This window comes from Mesoplodon densirostris, chromosome 2 (assembly GCF_025265405.1).
Source record: "Mesoplodon densirostris isolate mMesDen1 chromosome 2, mMesDen1 primary haplotype, whole genome shotgun sequence".
Lineage (NCBI taxonomy): Eukaryota > Metazoa > Chordata > Mammalia > Artiodactyla > Ziphiidae > Mesoplodon > Mesoplodon densirostris.
Genome location: NC_082662.1, coordinates 85,049,439 through 85,069,002, shown reverse-complemented (window position 1 = coordinate 85,069,002; position 19,564 = coordinate 85,049,439). Strand labels below are relative to the sequence as shown.

At 48.3% G+C, this 19,564-nt stretch overlaps 1 protein-coding gene across 1 annotated transcript in view; it reads left to right on the top strand.

The window, feature by feature from the left end:
- Window positions 1–1,574: 1,574 nt before the first annotated feature.
- The window catches only part of ABCA4 (ATP binding cassette subfamily A member 4), a 128,569-nt gene continuing 110,579 nt past the window's right edge, over window positions 1,575–19,564 (top strand). The window contains exons 1-5 of the mRNA XM_060085375.1: window positions 1,575–1,640; window positions 9,397–9,490; window positions 10,924–11,065; window positions 12,626–12,765; window positions 18,746–18,873. Of these exons, the coding sequence (XP_059941358.1) occupies window positions 1,575–1,640; window positions 9,397–9,490; window positions 10,924–11,065; window positions 12,626–12,765; window positions 18,746–18,873 (570 nt within the window). The remainder of the gene's footprint in view (window positions 1,641–9,396; window positions 9,491–10,923; window positions 11,066–12,625; window positions 12,766–18,745; window positions 18,874–19,564) is intronic.

Sequence of the window (19,564 nt, the reverse complement as noted above, 5' to 3'; positions counted from 1 at the left end):
TGCGGAGCACAGGCTCCGGACGCGCAGGCTCAGCAGCCATGGCTCACGGGCCTAGCCGCTCCGCGGCATGTGGGATCTTCCCAGACCGGGGCACAAACCCGTGTCCCCCTGCATCGGCAGGCGGACTCGCAACCACTGCGCCACCAGGGAAGCCCTTGCCTGCTTTACTTCTTGGTGTTTCCTTGGGCAGGATAAACTATTCCTGCCTCCCTATCTTTGCAGCGGGGTAAAATGACTTGTTTAGGAACCCAGCGTTGTCATGTGTCACCCTGAGCAACGTATTTAACCCCACTAGACTTCAGGTTCCTTGCCTGTAAAACAGAGTAAATGCCTACCTCACAAAATTGTAGTAAGGATATAATGAGATAACATATGCAAAAGTGGTCTGTAAACCATAAAAATGGTATAAAATGTTATTTTGTAATTCATCAAAAGCTAGCTTTAATGCCACCACTTCCAAGAAGCCTTTTTGATATCCTAAGCAGAAACCATCCTCCTCCTCTTGGAAACCCCACCATACATAGCCCGTATGCTCTCATGGATTCCATCACACTCCTTAACTTATCCAAGTTCATGTCTCATGTCTACAACCAGATCACAAACTCCATGAAGTCAGCATCCATTCCTACTCCATGGCTCTCCCTCCACCCTATCATCAAGGTCTCAAGTGTCTAGAGTCTTTCAAAGAGAATCAACTTCTAAGATTTGAAGAGATGGAGACTAAAAGTTCCTAGTGGTGAAGTAGCAGGAAGTCTTCTGTTTGCGATGCCCCTTGGGATCACGGATCCACCTCCAAATGACAAGTCCATCCACTGTGAGCTGGAATGACAGTAGCTGACCCACCCGCTGCCAGTCCCCAAGCCTGGACTGCGTTAGACATGGCTGGTCAGTCACAGGCCCTGTTCTGCTGAGCGTGGAGGGTTCCAGCAACTTTTCCAGCACAGCTCCATGTAGCCATAACTAGTTGATCAATTTCAGCACAAGAGAGAAAAATCCTTTACCATCCACTAAGCTCAGAGATGCCTGCAAATAGCTGGCCTAAAGTCACTACAGAGCAAGATAAAGGGTTATAAAAAGGGAAGGATGACTTCAGATCTGGCATGTGGGCTAGTTGGGCTTTAAAGTAGATGTCAATCCCTGGGTGCTGGCTCAGGGCAGGCTATTTCAGAGGACACGGCCCGCACTATATTTATGCACAGAGATTTTGTCCCGAACTGAAAGATCGAAGATTCCCAAAGGCATCCCCTTCAGGAACCCCTTTGATGGGGGAGGGAGCCTGAGGGTCTTGGTTTCCCACGAAATGGCCCCACCTCGGTTCACTTAGTGCTCAGCCACTCATGTCTTCCTAAAAAGGTGCCAACAGAGTGTCAGCCTGTTTTCCTCCACAAAGGGATTACGTGTAATTAAAAGGGATTATGCTTTGAAGGAAGAAACTAGCCTTTAATCAGCCAGAGAAGGACACAGCAGCCTGAGCTGGAGGTGCTCTGGGCGCCATGTATGCCTGTTGCTGCCTGTGAGCCCCAGCCGTAGACAGAGGGCTAGGAGTGGTCTCCCGGTCTTCCGTGGTCAACAGCATGGGCTTTGCCAGACAGATCAAGCTTCTGCTCTGGAAGAACTGGACGCTGCGGAAAAGGCAAAAGGTAACAGGTGCAGCTTGTGGTCTCAAACTGAGGAGGTGTGGAGCAAATAGACAGTGGAGAGAGTGGGTGGGGTGGGAGTGGGTAAAGTGAGTAGCCAATGGGCTGGTTGCCATTTATCACTGAAGCAGCAGGTAACTGTCTGGCTCCTCTGTGAGCCTCTCTGACAAATGTCCTTCACAAGAAGATGTGCTTCTCTGTCCTGAGGTAGCTGCCTTCCACCTACAGCCCAGCACAGCCATATTATAAAGTCTGCTTTTGCCTGCCCTGAACATGAATCCATTGCCTGCCCATCCCCCCCCACCCCGCCCCTGGTTTTTAAACCTGCTCCTCTGTCCACATGCCCTTGTGCAGCCATACTGTGCGGCAGGAAGAGCCCTAAGTCCTGAAGATCAGGCTCAAAGGAAAACCATGCTAAGAGCTTTCCAATCCAATGATACAATGTTTCATTGGTTCTACAAAGCACACTGGTTTTTCACATTTCTGAAACTGGACGGCAGCTCACAATCAAGTGACACATCCTTTTCTTAGTGTGCAAAAAAATAACAGTGCATCTAACAATTGATGGTGTCTTAGATTCAATGAGATATCTTATCAACAACCACAGACGTTTACTGAGACTTCCAGTGAGCACACATGGGACTGGGCTGGACCAGGGACTTAAAAGACACAGATCCTACACACTTCGAGTCTGGCTGTGAGAACCCAAAATATGTTTTGAGACCAAGAGCAAGAAAAAGGAACATAGGCCAAATATCCCCTGAGAACAGGCAAGAGCCACAGGAGATCAGGGATCCCAGGGGTATACATGTAAATCTGACTGGCCTTTGTAATTTTTTCTAAGAAAGGGTAAAGAATGAATATATAACTATAAAGAAATAATGCACATTGCTATGGCCTCAGGGGCATGGCAATGCCAGATGACTAAAGGAGCCGAGAGAAGGTGAAGGGGGGAGGATTGAGGGGTGGGCAGGGTTGGGATTAGAGGGAACCAGGCAAGGCAGGAGAGCTTGGAAGGAGACAGGGAGGAAGATGGGCTGTAGGGAAGAAGAGAACAGATCTGTTCCAAGCTTCGATTCAGAGTGGGTTTGTGTGGGCAGGACAGGGTTTTTGTGGGCATTGGAAAGAAGGTTAGAGAGGGAAGGGGGCCAACAGGTAGAACATCTGAAGACCTATGATGAATGTCTCAGTCAGGGTCCAGTCAGAGGCACTCTAATACAAGGAGGTGTTAGCTAGTACAAAGCTGGTAACTGAGGATGTAACAGAACTCCAGGATGACATGGAGGTAGCAATTGCAGGATGCAGCTACCACCCCTAGAGCTGAGAGAACCAAAGGGAGAAAGCAGAATACAGAGGAGAAGAACACAGAGGAGATGTTAGCAGAGGTGGACCTCAGCCCTGTGAGTAATGGATGCAATGAGACTGCTGCTGGGGTCTCTGAGACCAGTCTTAGGCCCAGACCCAGGAGGAAGAAGCCCTGGCTGGCAAGAGGGTTTGGGACTGAGGTAGAATAGCCTAATAACTGGCATGAAAGGGAGCAGCAAGGGACACAATCCAACCATGTGCACAGATGATCCTTCCCACTTGTATGGCTTGGGCAGGACTTAGGGAGGCTGGAGGGGAAAGACAAGTTAGGAACCCCTCCTACTGGGAGACACCAGTGTCCTCAGGCTGCTTTCCTTCGTCAAAACTGGTGTGATTTTCAAATTAGCACTGAAGTTATTTGCTATCCCAGGAGCCAAGTGCTAAGGGTAATCAGAGACTCAATCTCTTATTTCCGGGAGCTTCCTTTCTAGAATGCAAATAGGCCAAATTGAAACAGGCTCATTACTAAATTTGTTCACTTATTCATTTAATAACATTTGTTATTAAAGGAACCTTCAATTAACAAATACTTAATAATTGCCAGGCACTGTGCCAGGTGCTGGGTACACAGTGACCAACAAGACAATCACGGTCCCTGCCTGCATGATGCTTATAATCTATGGGATGCTGAGAAATTAACATTCTCACTCAATTTGACTCTCAATGTGCTCTTCATGGTCCTCAAAAAATGCACCCAAGGACTACAGCTGCTGGCCTGAAATGATTCCATTCCTATGGCAAAGCATGTTGACGTTACAGAGAATAATCCTATTTTCAGTCACAGGTTTTGGCTCAGAGGCCCTCACAGTCTCTGCTACCTTTTGCTGGTGTTGGTAGGTGGCCCCTGTTCAGGGACTCTGTCTTCTCCAGTGTGCTTCCTAGGGGAGCACATTGCCAGCCCCTCTGCAGCAAGACGGGGCCTTTCAGGGTGAGGACCTTGACTGCGGGAATCTCCCAGGAAGCACCTAATTGGGGCTGACATTTGTATGATGACATCCTGATGGCCTGGAAATTGAGGTCTCTGTCTGGTGTGCCTCCAGCTAGCTTCCCCTCTGCTCCCACATTCCGGAAATTTCCAGGATGTCTGGGTATGATGGAGATACCCCACAGCCCCTAAAAGCTCTGATAGGGATGTGTGGCTCCTTCTGTAAACTTTTGAAGCTGCCTGTAAACTTTCTGGAAGCTTCTGCCTTCACAAAATGGTGACTCTAAGAAAGAAAAATACAATACACGCAGCCCATAACTCAGCTCCTAGGTTTTTAATTCCTCAAACTTTCATGGTTTTTGATGTTTATTGTTGTGAGCAGAGCAGGAGCAAAAAACAGATACCAAATTTCCCCATTCCTCCTCTCTTTATCACTAAGAGCCTAAATGAAAGTCTTCAGATCTCTGCTTTCCTCCCTCCCTTTTTTTCTTCCTCTGTTGACATTATTAAGTATTACTAAGTGCCTGGCATTGCACTAAGTATCACCTCATTTAACCCTCACCTCAATTCCGTGAGAGAGCTACCGCTATTATCCGCCATGGGTACTGATGAAGTCGTTGAGGCTTCAGCTGTTAGTGACTGGTGGAGCTGGATCCAGGACTCCAGGACAGGCAGACACGTCAGTTACCCCACACTGCCCCCATGTATAAAGCCTCGTCTAATAAGCTGGTCAGGAAGACCACAAAGATAGGGTGACTGTATAATTTATCATCCAATCCAGGGTAGTTTTAAAAGTGAAAGGAGGCACTATTAATAATAATAGTAATAATTAATCATTGCACCAGCACAATAAGTGTAAACTGATACTGGACCTGGCAAAACCGGGCTGTATGGTCACCCTCTACGTCCTATATAGCCAGGTGAGTTAGACAGCCCCTGCCCTCATGGAATACAGAGCCAGGTGGAAGCAGGTGTCTGTGCACAACTGCTGAGCGGAAAACCATGTGCAACTGTGGAGTAGAAGGAAGCTTGGGGTGGGGGATGAGGATGAGCTCTGGGAGCTCAGAAGAGAGACTGGGGTTGGCAGGAGTAAGAGAAGGCTCCACAAGGAGTTCGTTCCCCGAACAGGCGTTTCCAGAGAGAAGACCTCTCCCACTGGTGGGGACAAATACATGTGTGCCCACATTTCGATGGGTCAGGCTTATAAAGACCATTAGATGTGTCTCTTGCCCCTTAGAGCCCATAGTCTAGGGCCCCTTGGTGTCATCTCCCTGGTCCCAGCTTCCATATCAGGGCAGGATATTTGGGGAAGCCTAAGGATTCATGCGAGTACAGGGCTTATCATTTCTCGGACCCCAGACCTGGACATCTGGTACCGCTGTGACCTTTGACTTGGGGGCCAGAATTAGGTGAGGAAAACCTGGCAGGTGTGGAGAAGCTGGGCAGCCAGCTCCAAGCCCTCCCAGGTCCTGGGTCATATTCATCCAGGCTAAGAACCCTGTTTGGGCTCTCGGTGCAGAAGGGAGAATCCTGCAGCTCATTTCAAAACTTGGCCACCCGCTTTCAAATTGAAAACAGAGTAGGAGGGAAAAAAACCTAACTGGCCAAGATTTAAAACAACAAGCACGACTCTGCCCTTCCTTGTGACCCCTCCTCCCCTAAGTAGGTTGAGTGGTAAAGAGAGGGGGAGGGGAGGGGGAAAAAAAAAAGGGAACAAGGAAATACCAGTTTGGAAAAAAAAATTTCCACCGGCCCCTTCTGAGCTTCGGCTGGGCTTAATTAAAGTTACAGACATGTTTAAAGAGAAGGGGTGTGGGGAGTCAGAGCTGCTCTGAAAACATGTTTTTAATTACACTGTGGAATTTCTCCCTAGGGTATGCCTGTGCACAGTTGAGCATCAAGGACAAAGATGCCGCTCTGGGGTTGGGGTGCTGAGTCCACAATTCTGGGGGAGGGAGAAGAGGTTGTTGTGAGGACGTGCCGGGCTAGAAGGGCTAGAAAAGAATTGCTGGTGGTCTTTGTGCAGGGAGTGAAGTGTGAAATGCAGCCCTTCCAAAACAAATGCTTGCAGAGTTGGAGCAGTAACACTGACTTCTCAAAAAATGCTTTTCAAAGATTACCAACCACTACCTGTGCCAGTGGTTCTCAGCCCCGGCTGCACATTGGAACTACCTGAGAAGTGTTAAAAAACAAACAAAAGACACCGAGCTGATGTCCCACGGCCAGGCATCCTGGTGTAATTGATGTGGGGCATGGCCCAAACTCCCCACAGGATTCCTGCCTGCAGCTGCGTGAGAACCGCAGACCTAGGTCAACGAAGCTGATCATTGGAGAGGCAGGGACTATAGGCAGAAAACAGCAGCCCTAATTCAGAGATATGGTGAAGAGGAACACCTGCAAATCTGTACTAGTCCTAGCACTAGGCAAAGGATGAAGGAGGAAAGGAAAATTCTGATCTGGCCTCCTCCTGATGGGTGGACTTCCAAAGCCCAGATACTTCAAAAATACAAGAGTGAGTGAGTGAGTGGGTGAGTAGATGAGAGAGTGTGTGACTCACATGGCAAAGAGGGATGAGATGCACTAGCTTAAGTTTAGGAATTTTATCCATGGGACAGGTAAGACAGGCTGGCTGACCCTCCCATGGTCCAAGGTCCTCTAACATATGGAGTAGGGGACAGTGTGTGGTTAGTTTTCTCAGGAAGCCCCATGTTTCCAAATGGACAACTGAGCAGTTCTGACTCCAGAAAGGGAGAAAAGGAGGAAACATGAATGAGTGGAGGGCAGACCTAGGAGTTGCAGATAATTTTAATTATAACTCCTTGCTCTTCAGACTTTATAATGTGCTGTCACCTACAATGTCCTTGCGACCCTTGTGAGAAGTGAGGGTCAATAATAAATGGCTCACGTTGATAGAATATTACCATGTGCCAGACTCTGCTTTAGGTGTTTTACACAGTGAACTCATTTCATCCTCACAGCTGCTCTGAGAGGTAGGTCCTGATATCACCCCCATTTTACAGAAGAGACCCTGAGGCATGGAGAGGTAGAATGGGTTACCCAAGGTTGTACAGCTAATAGGGAGTGAAGTTGGCTAAGAACCCCTGGTATTGACACACTCTTATCCCTCAGTATAAGCTGTAGGACAAAATAGTCCCATTTCACAGATGAGAAAACTGAGACTTGGGGATTAAGCAAGCCCCAAAGTGACTCCTAACCTAGCTCCTCCCATTCCCAAATCAACATCAATGTCTCATACACCAGACAATTCCCAGATAGATACTGCTCCATGGAAGGTGGCTGACTTACTAGATAGGAAGCCAGTTTTGCAAGCATTTGTCTTAAGGAAGAGTCAAATGTGTGGAATCTGGACTGGTCGTCTCATTTCCTTGGTGAGGACACCACAAATAAGTTTTGGTTTCATTGTTTGCATCTATCACTCACATTGCTATCTTGTGGAACTTGCTCCCCGACCTTGCCCACTGACAGGGCGACCTGGGATGGAAGGCGTGAAGCCAGCATACATGTCCCTGGGAGAAACAGTTTGTTAAGTCTGCAAACGGTTGTTTACCTAAGCCTCTAGTCACCTCCAGCTTTCCAGAGAAACCTCCTAGACCAGTCTTGACAGAGACTCACTCATTCCACCAATATTTACTGGGCACTTATTATAAGCTTGGCCCTGTGTTGGGTGTAGTGACAAGAATAGATGTGGTCCCTGTCCTCAGGAAGCTTATAGCTAGTGAGGGGTCCACCTTCATGAAGGAGTAATGACTCTGAAGTATGATGAGTGATAAAACAGGGGAAGTGCGCTGCTGTGGGAACAGCTGCGCTGGCTAGTACCCAGCAAAGATGGATGAAGCTGTTAACAGTGAGATAGGATCACCGGGGACAGTCTTTACTCTTCCTCCCTTGACTTGCATGACCTGGGGGGACTGCCAACATTTCTATGGCTATCAAGTATGCTTGGGGTCAGTCCTCTTAACACGGGATGGGACTTGTCCAATACTGGTGTTTTGCCATTTTCGGGGAGAATATGTGCCTTAAGGAAAAATCTTCTATTCTTTCTTCTTCCTATAATGTTTGTGTGAGTTCTTCCTCTAAAACATCCTCCTTAGACATATTTTGGATAAAACATTTTGTAAAACGTTACAACTGCATAATCACCACCTACCCTGAACACCTTTTGCTTTTTCTTCAGTGTATTATCTTTTTACCCACTTTGACTTATATTATGATTTTAATAATTCAGTTGCCAGCAGACCTCACCAACAGAAAAGGAACAAAGATTTATTGAGCACCTGCTATGGTGTCCACTACTTTGCTGAGAGTTTAAGTACATTTCTTTGGAAGGAACAACAAAGGGTTTAAATTTAAAACCATGCGAATAGCCCCTAGCAGATCTATATATACTTACATTTCTATTCTTAGCCATCTGCCTTAATTCTCCTTTAAATCTTATGAGTTTCCTTCCTAAGGTCTCTAGAATGGGGGTTGGGTAGAAGAACTATTACATTCCCCTATACATACCCGCCCACCCTCCCCCCAATAATCTCACACCTCCAACCATACCCTCATGTGCAATGCCTCAGGGTGTGGGCTGCAGCAACCAACTTGTTCTTCCTTTGGAGTCAAGAGTCCTTAAACTCTAAATTGAACCTAAATTTAAATACCTACTTTCAATTGTATGTTGGTATCAGCAACCTCTTCCAGTATTATAAAATCCTGCGGCGGCATAAGTTTAAGCAACAAGAAATTGTTGAAGGAAAACGTTGGTATACCCAGATTTCTGGGTTTGACTTTGCTATGGATCACAGTAGTTCACAGAGGCATTTGCACCTTCATTCATACGTTCATTCAGTGACCACATATGCAAAGTCTAGCAGCGCTAGGAGAAGACAGGGCCGGTGTGTGTGTGGGAGTCGGGGGAATGTGGAAGAACACTGAGCCGGGAGACAGGAGGCTGGATTTTGGTTCCAATACTGTCACTGCTGATGAGACACTGCACAGGTCACCTGCCCTTCCTGGGCCTCTGTTTCCTCATCTGCAGAAGGAGAGGTTACAAGGAGACCTTTACTACCTGCAGCATCAGCATTACCTGTGAGCTTGTTAGACATGTGAGATCTTTTGGGGTCTTACAGAATCAGAATTTGCATTCATGTGCACAGCAACGTCCAAAAACATTGAAGGGCATATCTTGATGACCTTTGACGAAAGTACTGTGCTAAGGCAGTTTTCTAAAATAGAGGCAGAATGGAACCCAGAGGGACACCAAGTCTTGTTAGTCTAATATATCAAAGTAGAGGCAGTATGGGAGATGGGATTTTAAAAAAAGGAAGTCCTTTAGGTAAATATACCACAACCAAAGTCCTATTGCATAGACAGGCACTGAAATGAAGTATGTCTGCTTTGGGTATGTTTCCTGTAATCTCTTAGCATCACTGGTCTTTCTCTCTTTTTGTTTTGTTTTCCCAGATTCGCTTTGCAGTGGAACTTGTGTGGCCTTTATCTTTATTTCTGGTCCTGATCTGGTTAAGGAATGTCAACCCACTCTACAGCCAACATGAATGTAAGCATAATGGGGGTGAGGGCAGGGGGAGCCTTGGCAGGCCTGGAGGTCCTATCCATTTGTTTAGAAAGGTTTTGGGGGCTGGGGGTGCCAGGATCTGATCTGCTTATCATCATTTTATGCCTACGATACAGAAAACAGAGATTCATCAGCGTTATGCAAACTAACTTTTAAATTCTACACATTCTATGCAAATACTTACATGTGGTTACTGAAGAATTGTGTAATTATTTTTTATTTCGTTGTTTTTTTCCTATACCTAAACTCTTCCTAACTTCAAAGGGAGCAGATTATAGATGAGTTCTTTGAAATATTTTGGAGACAGTTCAGAGATATGTTAGACATGTTGCTAAAGAAAAATGAGAAGGGACAAAAAATAGTATATTAATAATATAGTATTTCTTGGACCCCAAAGGTGTCCTGGGACCGAAGATGAGCCCGTAAGACTCCAAGAATCTTTTATACTATGCCCCTCAGAGAAAGCCTTCATCTGGTTTCTGGCCAGGATGACATCTTCTGGCTCTAGACAGCTGATGTGAGGGCCTCAGGAGTTACACACAGCTGCTCAGTCCCCTATTCTTGCTCCTCAAACTCTTGTTTTTAAGTTTCAGGCCCCAAGTTCTGACTCAGCCTTCTGCGCATCAAACTCTTGCCTCTTTACCTCACCCCCCCAAGGAGCCTATAAACTGTGCCTGGGCCCCCTCTTGCGTGCTTGGGGGTAGATGCTCAATACATAGTTGTGGAAGGAATAGATGGACCTCTTCTCCTCCTCAAGCATCAGCAACTCGCGGAGGCTTCTTGCACTAACGTCCCTCTGCCTCTCCCCATCCCCCCACCAGAATGATGTGCTTCTCCTCTGTTCCCCCTTCACACTTCTGTCCATGCCTCTATTAGGACATTTGTCCATCTCTCCACCACACTGGGAGCTTGAGAGAAGAGACCCTGTCTCCAGCACTCTGCACAGGGCCTGGCATATATTAGATGCTCCTGCTTCTTTTTTTATTTTTTATCTTTTAACAAATTTATTTATTTATTTTATTTTTAGCTGCGTTGGGTCTTCGTTGTGGTGTGCGGGCTTTTCATTGCGGTGGCTTCTCTTGTTGCACAGCATGGGCTCTAGGCGCACGGACTTCAGTAGTTGTGTCTCCCGGGCTCTGGAGCTCAGGCTCAGTAGTTGCGGCACACGGGCTTAGTTGTTCCGCAGCATGTGGGATCTTCCCAGACCAGGGATTGAACCCGTGTCCCCTGCATTGGCAGGTGGATTCTTAACCAATGCGCCACCAGGGAAGTCCCACCCCTGCTTCTTAAATGTTGGTGACTGAAGGAAAGCACCAGAAGGGCAGGGGTCCTTCCTGCAGAGGCTCTAGATCCTAGGACCTGCATCCTACTTAGTGTCAATGACTAACTCCTTGTCTTCATTTCCTGTCTTAAAGGCCATTTTCCCAACAAGGCGATGCCCTCAGCAGGAATGTTGCCATGGCTCCAGGGAATTTTCTGCAATGTGAACAATCCTTGTTTTCAAAGTCCCACCCCGGGAGAATCTCCTGGAATTGTGTCAAACTATAACAACTCCATGTAAGTGTTGAGATTCCCACCATACCAGGAGGAAGCTGTGCACCCTTTATTCTCATCTTGCCCTGGAGTTCACGTGTGAGCACACAGAGCATGTGATGCTGAATGAGTGTTTTTGTGGTTTGCTGAAATCTTAAACTCAAAGGAGCAGGGCATGTTTCCTCGCTGGAGCATTCTATCAGCCGTCAGGGCACTTGAGGAAAAGGCTTCAAACTAAGGCCACATAACACAATTTCTTGGTCCATATATCCCCAAGATGTGACTTGGAGTCTAATTTCAGCCCCCTGCTGAGATGTGTCCACTGCCTCCAGGTCATTCACCTTCTTGGATGGAGTCACTGGATGAAAAAAAACTCAGTTCCCCTTCTGTTTCCTTACATCGCTCTCCACGCTGGATCGATTCTGAGAGATCCCTGTTCCTTTAAAAGCCTTCTTGGACATCTAAAGGCTAAGAAAAATGTCAGGGAACCTTTTGAGGGTGAATGAAATCAAGTTTACAAGGTGAAGTTTGCTTCTTGGAAGACAAAGACAATTGCCAAATCCTCTGTCATAAATACCATCAGTTCCCTTGGTTGGCAAAGTCTTAGTATACTGCTTGAGAGCAGAAGTTCTTAACCTGTGGGGCTGATGACCATTCCGAGAATCTGATGAAAACTGATGGCCCCTCTCCCAAGAAAGATGGACACACACACACACAAAACATGACACTGTGCATATGCTTTCAGGGGACTTGTGGACTCCAGGTTAATGACCTCTGGTCTGGGATCGAATTCAGGTCAAATTCCATACAAAAAGGGTCTACTTTTGGAATTCCCTCTCAGAGCAGGAGGTAGGGGGACATGATGTAACATGTTCTATAGACAGAGCCTCAGAGATGAGGACAGGATTGTCCTTCAGCCACTGGGCTGACCTCGAGCTGCAGCTTGTGACGTTTCACCAACAAAAGCTTGTTGGAGAGCAGGCTCCACCTACTTGTATAAACATCAAGTCAGATGGAAACTGAGGTATTTGGTTACTCCAGTTCTTTCCTTAGAGGAGATCTGGATATAATTCCTCCAGGACAAAACTGCATTTTTGACTAAAAAAAAAAGAACGTTTGGTAATTCAACTTAATACTCAGAGGTAGCCTTCCCCACTGGGAACAAACTGTGACTGCTTTTGCCCTACAAAGGCAGAGGTGAGTAGTTGTGACAGAGACTGCGTGGTCCACAAGCCTATAATATGTTTGCTAACCCCTGGATTATAGGAAGATAGAGGAGGGAACACAGAACACCCATCTTCCTGGGAAAGTCAGCAGATGGCATTTTAGCTGGGCTCCCATGGCTGCAAACACCACCTGGAAGCTTTAATTTACAATCTGTACTTTCAGCTTGAGCTTCCTTGAGGTGCCTGAGAAGAAACACCTGCCTAGAGATCCCATGGGTCACATGATGGGATCAGGGGAGACTTGAAGGCATTTCAGTAGAGGCTATATGGAGCTTTGGTGGGACTGGCACCATGATGATGATAATGATGCTGATGAAAATGACAGCTACGTCTTTATTGATGAGGCTCTTTCTTACAGCTTGGCAAGGGTATATCAAGATTTTCAAGAACTCCTCATGAATGCACCAGAGAGCCAGCACCTTGGCCAGGTTTGGACAGAACTCTGCACCTTGTCGCAACTCATGAACACCCTCCGGATGCACCCTGAGAGGATTGCAGGTGAGGTGGGCTTCAGTGTTCTTACTATCACTTGCCTCTCACTTGCCTTCTCCATCAGAGAGATTGAAGATACAGGAAAGAGTTTGGAGATTTGGTTGGAAAAGATACCAGAGGATGCAGGAAGGTATGGGACCTAGAGGCAGCATGAGGCTTACCTTGGCGAGAACTCTTCTTCCTGCCAGGCTTGAAGGTGGGAAGTTGGGAAGGAGGGCAGGAAAGGTCTCATCCCAGGTAAGTCCAGAGACAGGAGAATGCAGAGAGAGATGGTGCTCTGGGAAGTCTGAGGCCAGGTGAAGGGCTGGGAGCAGGGGGAGGAGTTTGCGGAGCATGGTGAAGGTGTGGAACACTTGCACAGAGTCCTAGAGAGTGAGCTACCCAGGACCGTGTGGAAGCAATGCCAAGTAGCAGTACGGAGCCAGGGAGGTCAGAGCACATGCTTATCATGACATAATATGTACGGTTATTCTGTTTCTTCTGGTAACATTCAGCATCCCAGGCCCTGAGGCAGACCAGGTGCATAGTGGGGGGGATGCAGGGCCGGGGGCTGGTAGGGAGGTGCCACAGAAAGTCCAGGAGTCCGAGGGATTGAGGGTGGTGATTGGACTACACGGATCGGGTTCCGGCTGCATACGGATGGAGGAGAAGCCAGAAGTACTGCAACTGTCCAGGGGAAAACGGAGGGGCAAGAGAATACAGATCTTGGAGGGCTCCATGACCCTGTTTAAGGACGGAGAAAATAGCAGGATGGAAAGATTGACAGATGTGGTCAGAATGTGAAATATGCGAATTCAGGATTTCAAAGGCATGCAGGACAGATAAAAACAAGCCCCCAGGTGTGGCCATGGTTGTTGAAGTGGAGCGAAGGTGAAGGTTAGGTGATGGGGAGGGGAAGGAAATGAGAGGCCAGGCTGGATGGACCCTGAGGTGGTGTGGGTAGGAGAGCCCCTTGGAGTCCAGAAGCGTGAGGAGGAAGGGTGGGGGAGCTCCCTCTCCCATACCCCTCCTCCCCAAGGGAACAACTAGAAACAAGCAAAACCCAAACCCAGTAACCACTCTGACATCTCTTTTTAGAGCACAAGTGCATGTTGTGTGGTAGTCACATCCGCCGTAGGCTCCTCTGTATGTGGCCGGAGAGACTGGCCATGGCAGGGGCCTGGGCACCAGCTGGACCACATCCTCTTGCAGGGACACATGAGCAGCTGGAAGAGAACAGGGCTGCCAGGACCCCAGGGGTCACTGTAGTCCTGGGAGTGGAAAAGATTTTTCAGGGGTGGGGCTCAGAGGCTGCGAAGGAAGGGGTTTTTTGCTGCTGGGAGATGTCTGCTCCTAGGATGGAAACAGGGAAGTGACTGTCAGGATGATCTTGGAGGATGACAAGGATGAGGAAGGGGACGTCCAAGGGGACAGGGGGCGCTGGATAGAAAAGCTTCTGCTCAGGGAGAATGGTACAAACCAACCCCCCAGGGCTCCTCACCCATGTAGCGCAGTCAGCAGATGTTTGGTGAGCGCCCACCGAGCCAGGCAGTGTGCCAGTCTCCGGGGACAGAGAGGTGATCAGACCAGTGCCCTCCCCTGAGGGCTCCCTGGGCAGAAGTGGAAGGACCAAGTGGACAGTGACCACACCATGTGGGGGGCTGGTGGAGGGAAGCAGGGGGGCTTCAAAGAGCACAGCGGAGTCAGGAGGGGAAAGTTCTCCAGGGAGAACCTGATCCCCCTCCCGCTGGGCCCCCTTCTCCCTTCTCTCCCCATTGGAATGATAAAGGACACAAATATGATCCAATGACCATTAAGATTGCTTCATTGCATTCTAATTCTTTCAAAGGTAGTAATGCGTAAACTTTATGTAGTAAAACCAGATTACAAACACTATCTTCTTTGTTACTCGGAAGTGTACTAAGATTTTACTTAGCTCAAGCTTAAAGGGCCTTGCGGGGTATAAGCACAGTTAGCTTTTTTTTTTTTTTTTTTTTTTTTGCGGTACGCAGGCCTCTCACTGCTGTGGCCTCTCCCTTTGCGGAGCACAGGCTCTGGACGCACAGGCTCAGCGGCCATGGCTCACGGGCCCAGCCGCTCCGCGGCACGTGGGATCTTCCCGGACCGGGGCACGAACCCGTGTCCCCTGCATCGGCAGGCGGACTCTCAACCACTGCGCCACCAGGGAAGCCTCACAGTTAGCATTTTAATAGTGGGGGAAATAATGGGAAAGCACAAACAAGAAAGCATTTTTTTCCCCAAGGTTAAACAAGCAAATGAGAACACGGGCTTATCCGACCCCTGGAATGACTGTCTACCCCATTCATCCAGCAGATATTTCATTTTGTTTTCTGATTGTCGGATGGAGTCCGGCTGGGAGGAAATATAAAGGAAGTCATTGCAAACCACAGTGTCTCTGTGGTCTTTCAAGCCTGTATATGAGAACCAAAATCACTCCTTCCCAGCCCGACGCAGGACTAGTTTTGAATCGGCACGCAGGTGCTCCTTCTGCCGGCCTTCAGGCTGTCGGCGAACGTTCCCTTCAAGAGGGCAGCTTCGGGGCTCTGGGAAAACTGAGTCAGGGGAGGCCAGCCAAGGCTCTCCAAAGGACTTTGGGGGCCGAGAACACAGACTCTGCAGAACCCCTGACCTTGGTGGCCATGAGAGGGGAAAGGGGACCATCCCCAAGAAAAGAGACAGAGTCTCTGAAGGAATTCCAGGCCGAGGACTGAAGTCCACCGTCAGAACTGAAGACGGTTTCAGAGTCTGTCCCAGGGTCCCCTCGGGACCTTGCCGGCTCTGAGCATTGACTCCTCGCCCAAAGCTGCAGTGGAGGGTTAAGCCTTTGAAAGCGAGGTGGGCGGCTATACCTGGGGTGTGCTTTTGCCTGTCAGTTCCCGGTCACCTGGGAAAGTATGCCAATGGTGACCCAGGGCATTTTCCTTTCCTAGCAAACCTGTAGTACTGCATTCTCCACAGAGGAGGATTAATGGTAAAAGACCAGCTGTGAAGCCCCCTCCCCACTCACCCCCAAGCAAGCTTTGTGGTCTCTCAATCATCTTTGAACGCTGTCTTCCCCTTAGCCTCACGCACACCTTCTCCTGGCTTCCCCCACCCCAGCCTCAGCTCCCCTGACCTCCATGGGCCTCAGCAGCCCCCTCCCCCAGCCTCTAATCTTCCCAGGGAAGAGAACAAGAAGAACCACATTTTAAACTACATTTATTTTTCTTTCCTCAGGCCCCCAGTTCACATTTCTCCCTCGGGAGTCTGGTGTAGCTGCTGTCTGGTATCGGCCACTGCTTACACTTTCGGCCCCACACTCTCCGAACAGGGTGGCCCCGGCCCTCCTCAGGTGTGCTGAACCAGCACGCTCCTGCCCCTTCTCCCTAGGGCCACGGCAGCCCAGGCACCTGGCTGGGAAGCTCTACCAGGGCGAAATCACTCCCAGTTTCCCTTGTTTTGTCCCTTCTCCCCAGCAAGGTATTTGTATGTAAAGTCAGGTGAGGGAGTTAAAGAATAACGAAGAGTTACACAGTCAGATAGGGCCCTGACTCTCCAGTCAAGACAACAGATATTTATTGGGTGTCTCCTGTCATTCCGCAGACGTTTACCAAGGACCTGATTCCACGTCAGGCTTTAATGCTGGGTGTCAGATAGAGGTGGCTTGGAGGGCTTACATCTCTGTGCCCAGCATTGCTAGGTATGATGGGGAGTATAATAAAAGCAGGATCCTTAGCTCCCTACTCTCAGGAGCCTCTGTGTGTGTGTGTGTGTGTGTGTGTGTGTGTGTGTGTGCGCGTTCGGGGTTGCATTGCTGGAGGCCAGAGGATATAGTATAATGCTGTATATATAAAGAAATGATTCGAAGATGAACAACCAAGCTGGTGCCCCAGGGGAAGAAAAAAGGAAGCTGGGTTTGGAAGATGACAGACATATGTTATTGAAAAGGAAAGAAGGCAAGAAGAAAATAAACCAGCCCCTCTCAGAACCATCCCCCTCTCTTGGGGGAACGCCCCCAATCCATGGTTTCAGTTATCTGTGGTCAACCACAGTCCAAAAATATTAAATGGAAAATTCCAGAAGTGAACAACTCATAAGTTTTAAATTGTGTGCCGTTCTGAGTAGCATGATGAAATCTTGGGCTAACCTACCCGGGATGGAAACCATTCCTTTGCCCAGGTATCCCACTTGTTAGTCACTTACTAGCTGTCTAGCTTAGCTTATCAGATCGACTATTGCAGTATCACAGTGCTTGTGTACGAATAACTCTTATTTTATTTAATAACGGCCCCAAAGTGCAAGACCAGTGATGCTGGCAATTTGGATATTCTTCTACTGTGCCTAATTTATAAATTAAACTTCATCATAGGTACGTATGTATAAGAAAAACATAGTATATATAGGGTCTGGTACTATCTGTAACCACTGGGGGGGTCTCAGAATATATCCACTGAAGATAAAAGGGACTATTATATATTATAGTCAGGTTCCTCTAAAGGCTTTGGGCTTTTCCTAAGCAAAAGGTAGTGATACTGAGCTACCTGGCATCCACTGTGGTGAGAGAGGCTGCTGTGTGGTGGAACCTCGGGGCTGGTTCCCCTGCCCCAGCTGCACGGGCAGGCCTGTGGCTGGCCCATCCCCTTTCAAGAGGAAATTAGCAGCGACATCAGTCTGGACAAGGCATATACAAAGAAAGTCACAACCTGAACATGAAGGGTGACTGTCAAGCACTTGGGGGGCTAGGCCTCTTGGTGGCCTGGGGAGAATTTGGGGAGGAAGAGCACTGTGGTGCTAGAACCTGGAAGGAACAGGGGCATTTGATGATTAAAGTTAGTTAAAGGAGAACTAAGAGATAGGCAGTCAACCAGGCTCCCGGAGAAGTTGTGATGTAGAGATAACTGTTTTCATGCAATCCAAATGCTTTCCCTTAATGTTGAAATGATTTCATAAATATCTGGGCCCGTCCCCCTCTTCTCTGGCTGGTGCCTCATGAACTGTAGCAGTGGCCAGCTTCAGAGTGAGTGTTGGCCCTGGAAGCAAGCAGAGAAGGTGGGTGTGCCTCCCCTGGGAGGGGTAAGAATAATATTAATGCAATCAGGTCAAGCATTTTTTTGAGCTGGGAGCTAATAAGCACTTTACACTCCTTATCCCGAGTCACCCCACAACGATCCTAAGAGGTAGATGTGGAAAGTGCAGGCACAGAGAGGTTCAGTCACTTGCCCCAAGGTCACCTCAACTGTTAGAAGTCCTTCATGCCTCCTTGTAAAGAAAATTCTGCTTCCAGTAGGTTTTGAGTGAAGCTGAAAGGATGTGACTGGGCTGATCAGGGCATGAAACTGCAAGCCCAGGCAACAGGCCATCCCCCTTTCCCCACTTGAAGGTTTTCTTGCCCCAGACAGCCTGATCCCTCTTAGTACATGTCCATATGCTGAGCTTAGAGCCATAGCTGAGCTGACAGAAACACCAAGAAGGGTTCTCTACCCCATGACAACGGCACTAATTCTCCTCCTATTCTAGACTAGGCTTTCTCAGCCTTAGCACTGTCGACCTTTTGAACCAGATAGTTCTTTGTTTTATCAGAGAAACGGGGTTGTCCTGTGCCTTGTGGGATGTTTGGTGGCATCCCTGGCCCCTACCCACTAGTATCAATACTTTCCCAGTTGTAACAACCAAAAATGTCTCCAGACATTGCCAAGTATTCCCAGGGGGACAAAACTGCTCCTCACCCCCACCCCATCGTCCAAGACCAACTCCGCAAAGCATCCGATGACCACCACCCCGACCTAATTTTTTCCACCTTGTGTGCCTTCTCACTAAATTTGGCTCGTCCGCTCCAGCAGTAAATGCTGTGACCGCCACTGGCAGGAGCCCTGACTCTTAGTCGCCCCCAGGGAACCCCAAACAGAGCCTTCCCCTGAGAGTCAAGTTAGGAATCAGTCCTAGATATTTTCCTTTTTTTGATGCATCTCCCTTCCAACACCCTGTTCTTTTTTTCATTCGTACGCAGGAAGAGGACTACGAATACGGGATGTCCTAAAAGATGAGGAAACACTCACTCTGTTTCTCATAAAGAACCTTGGCCTGTCTGACTCAGTTGTCTACCTTCTGGTCAACTCCCAAGTCCGTCCAGAGCAGGTAGGTGGATGTCATTGGTCAGTGGTCCCTGGAGGGGAAGGGTGGGCACTGAGCCTGAGCCTGAGAAAGGCAAAGGAGACCTTGAGTTTCTTTTTTCCTTCTTGCTTTCACATTCAGAATCATTCAGATTCATGCCACACACTCAAGAGAAGACCTGGGGGTCACTTGTGGTGATGAGCACTCCCATCGCAGGATTCTGGAGTGGCACAGATCCTTAAAACATCTCAGAGTTTTATGACTGGAAGGAACCTTAGAGACCATGTGGCTCAAACTCCTTCTATAGTTGAGGAAACTGAGGTTGATTCATGTATTCACCAAATATGTAGAGATGTTTTAGGTACCAGAATACAGTGGGAACAATATGAGGAAACCCCTGACTCTGGGAGCTCATATTCCACCGGGGGCGACAGGCAATAATCAAGTAAGCCAAGGGCACTTACGTGCGTTTCCAGATTGTGAAAGGGGCTGTGAGGAAGGTCTAGCAGGGTCGGAGTTAGGGAGGGACTGGGGGCAGTTTTAAATTCGATGGGCAGGGAAGACCTTCCTGAGGAGGTGCTATTTGAGCAGATCTAACTGAAGAGAAGGCACCATGCAAATGCCTGTGAGAGGAGAGTTCCAGCCAGGAAAAAGGCAAAGCCAGGGTCTGAGTGTGCTGAGGTGACCTTTGAGGTCACAGAGCCTGACAACGGCC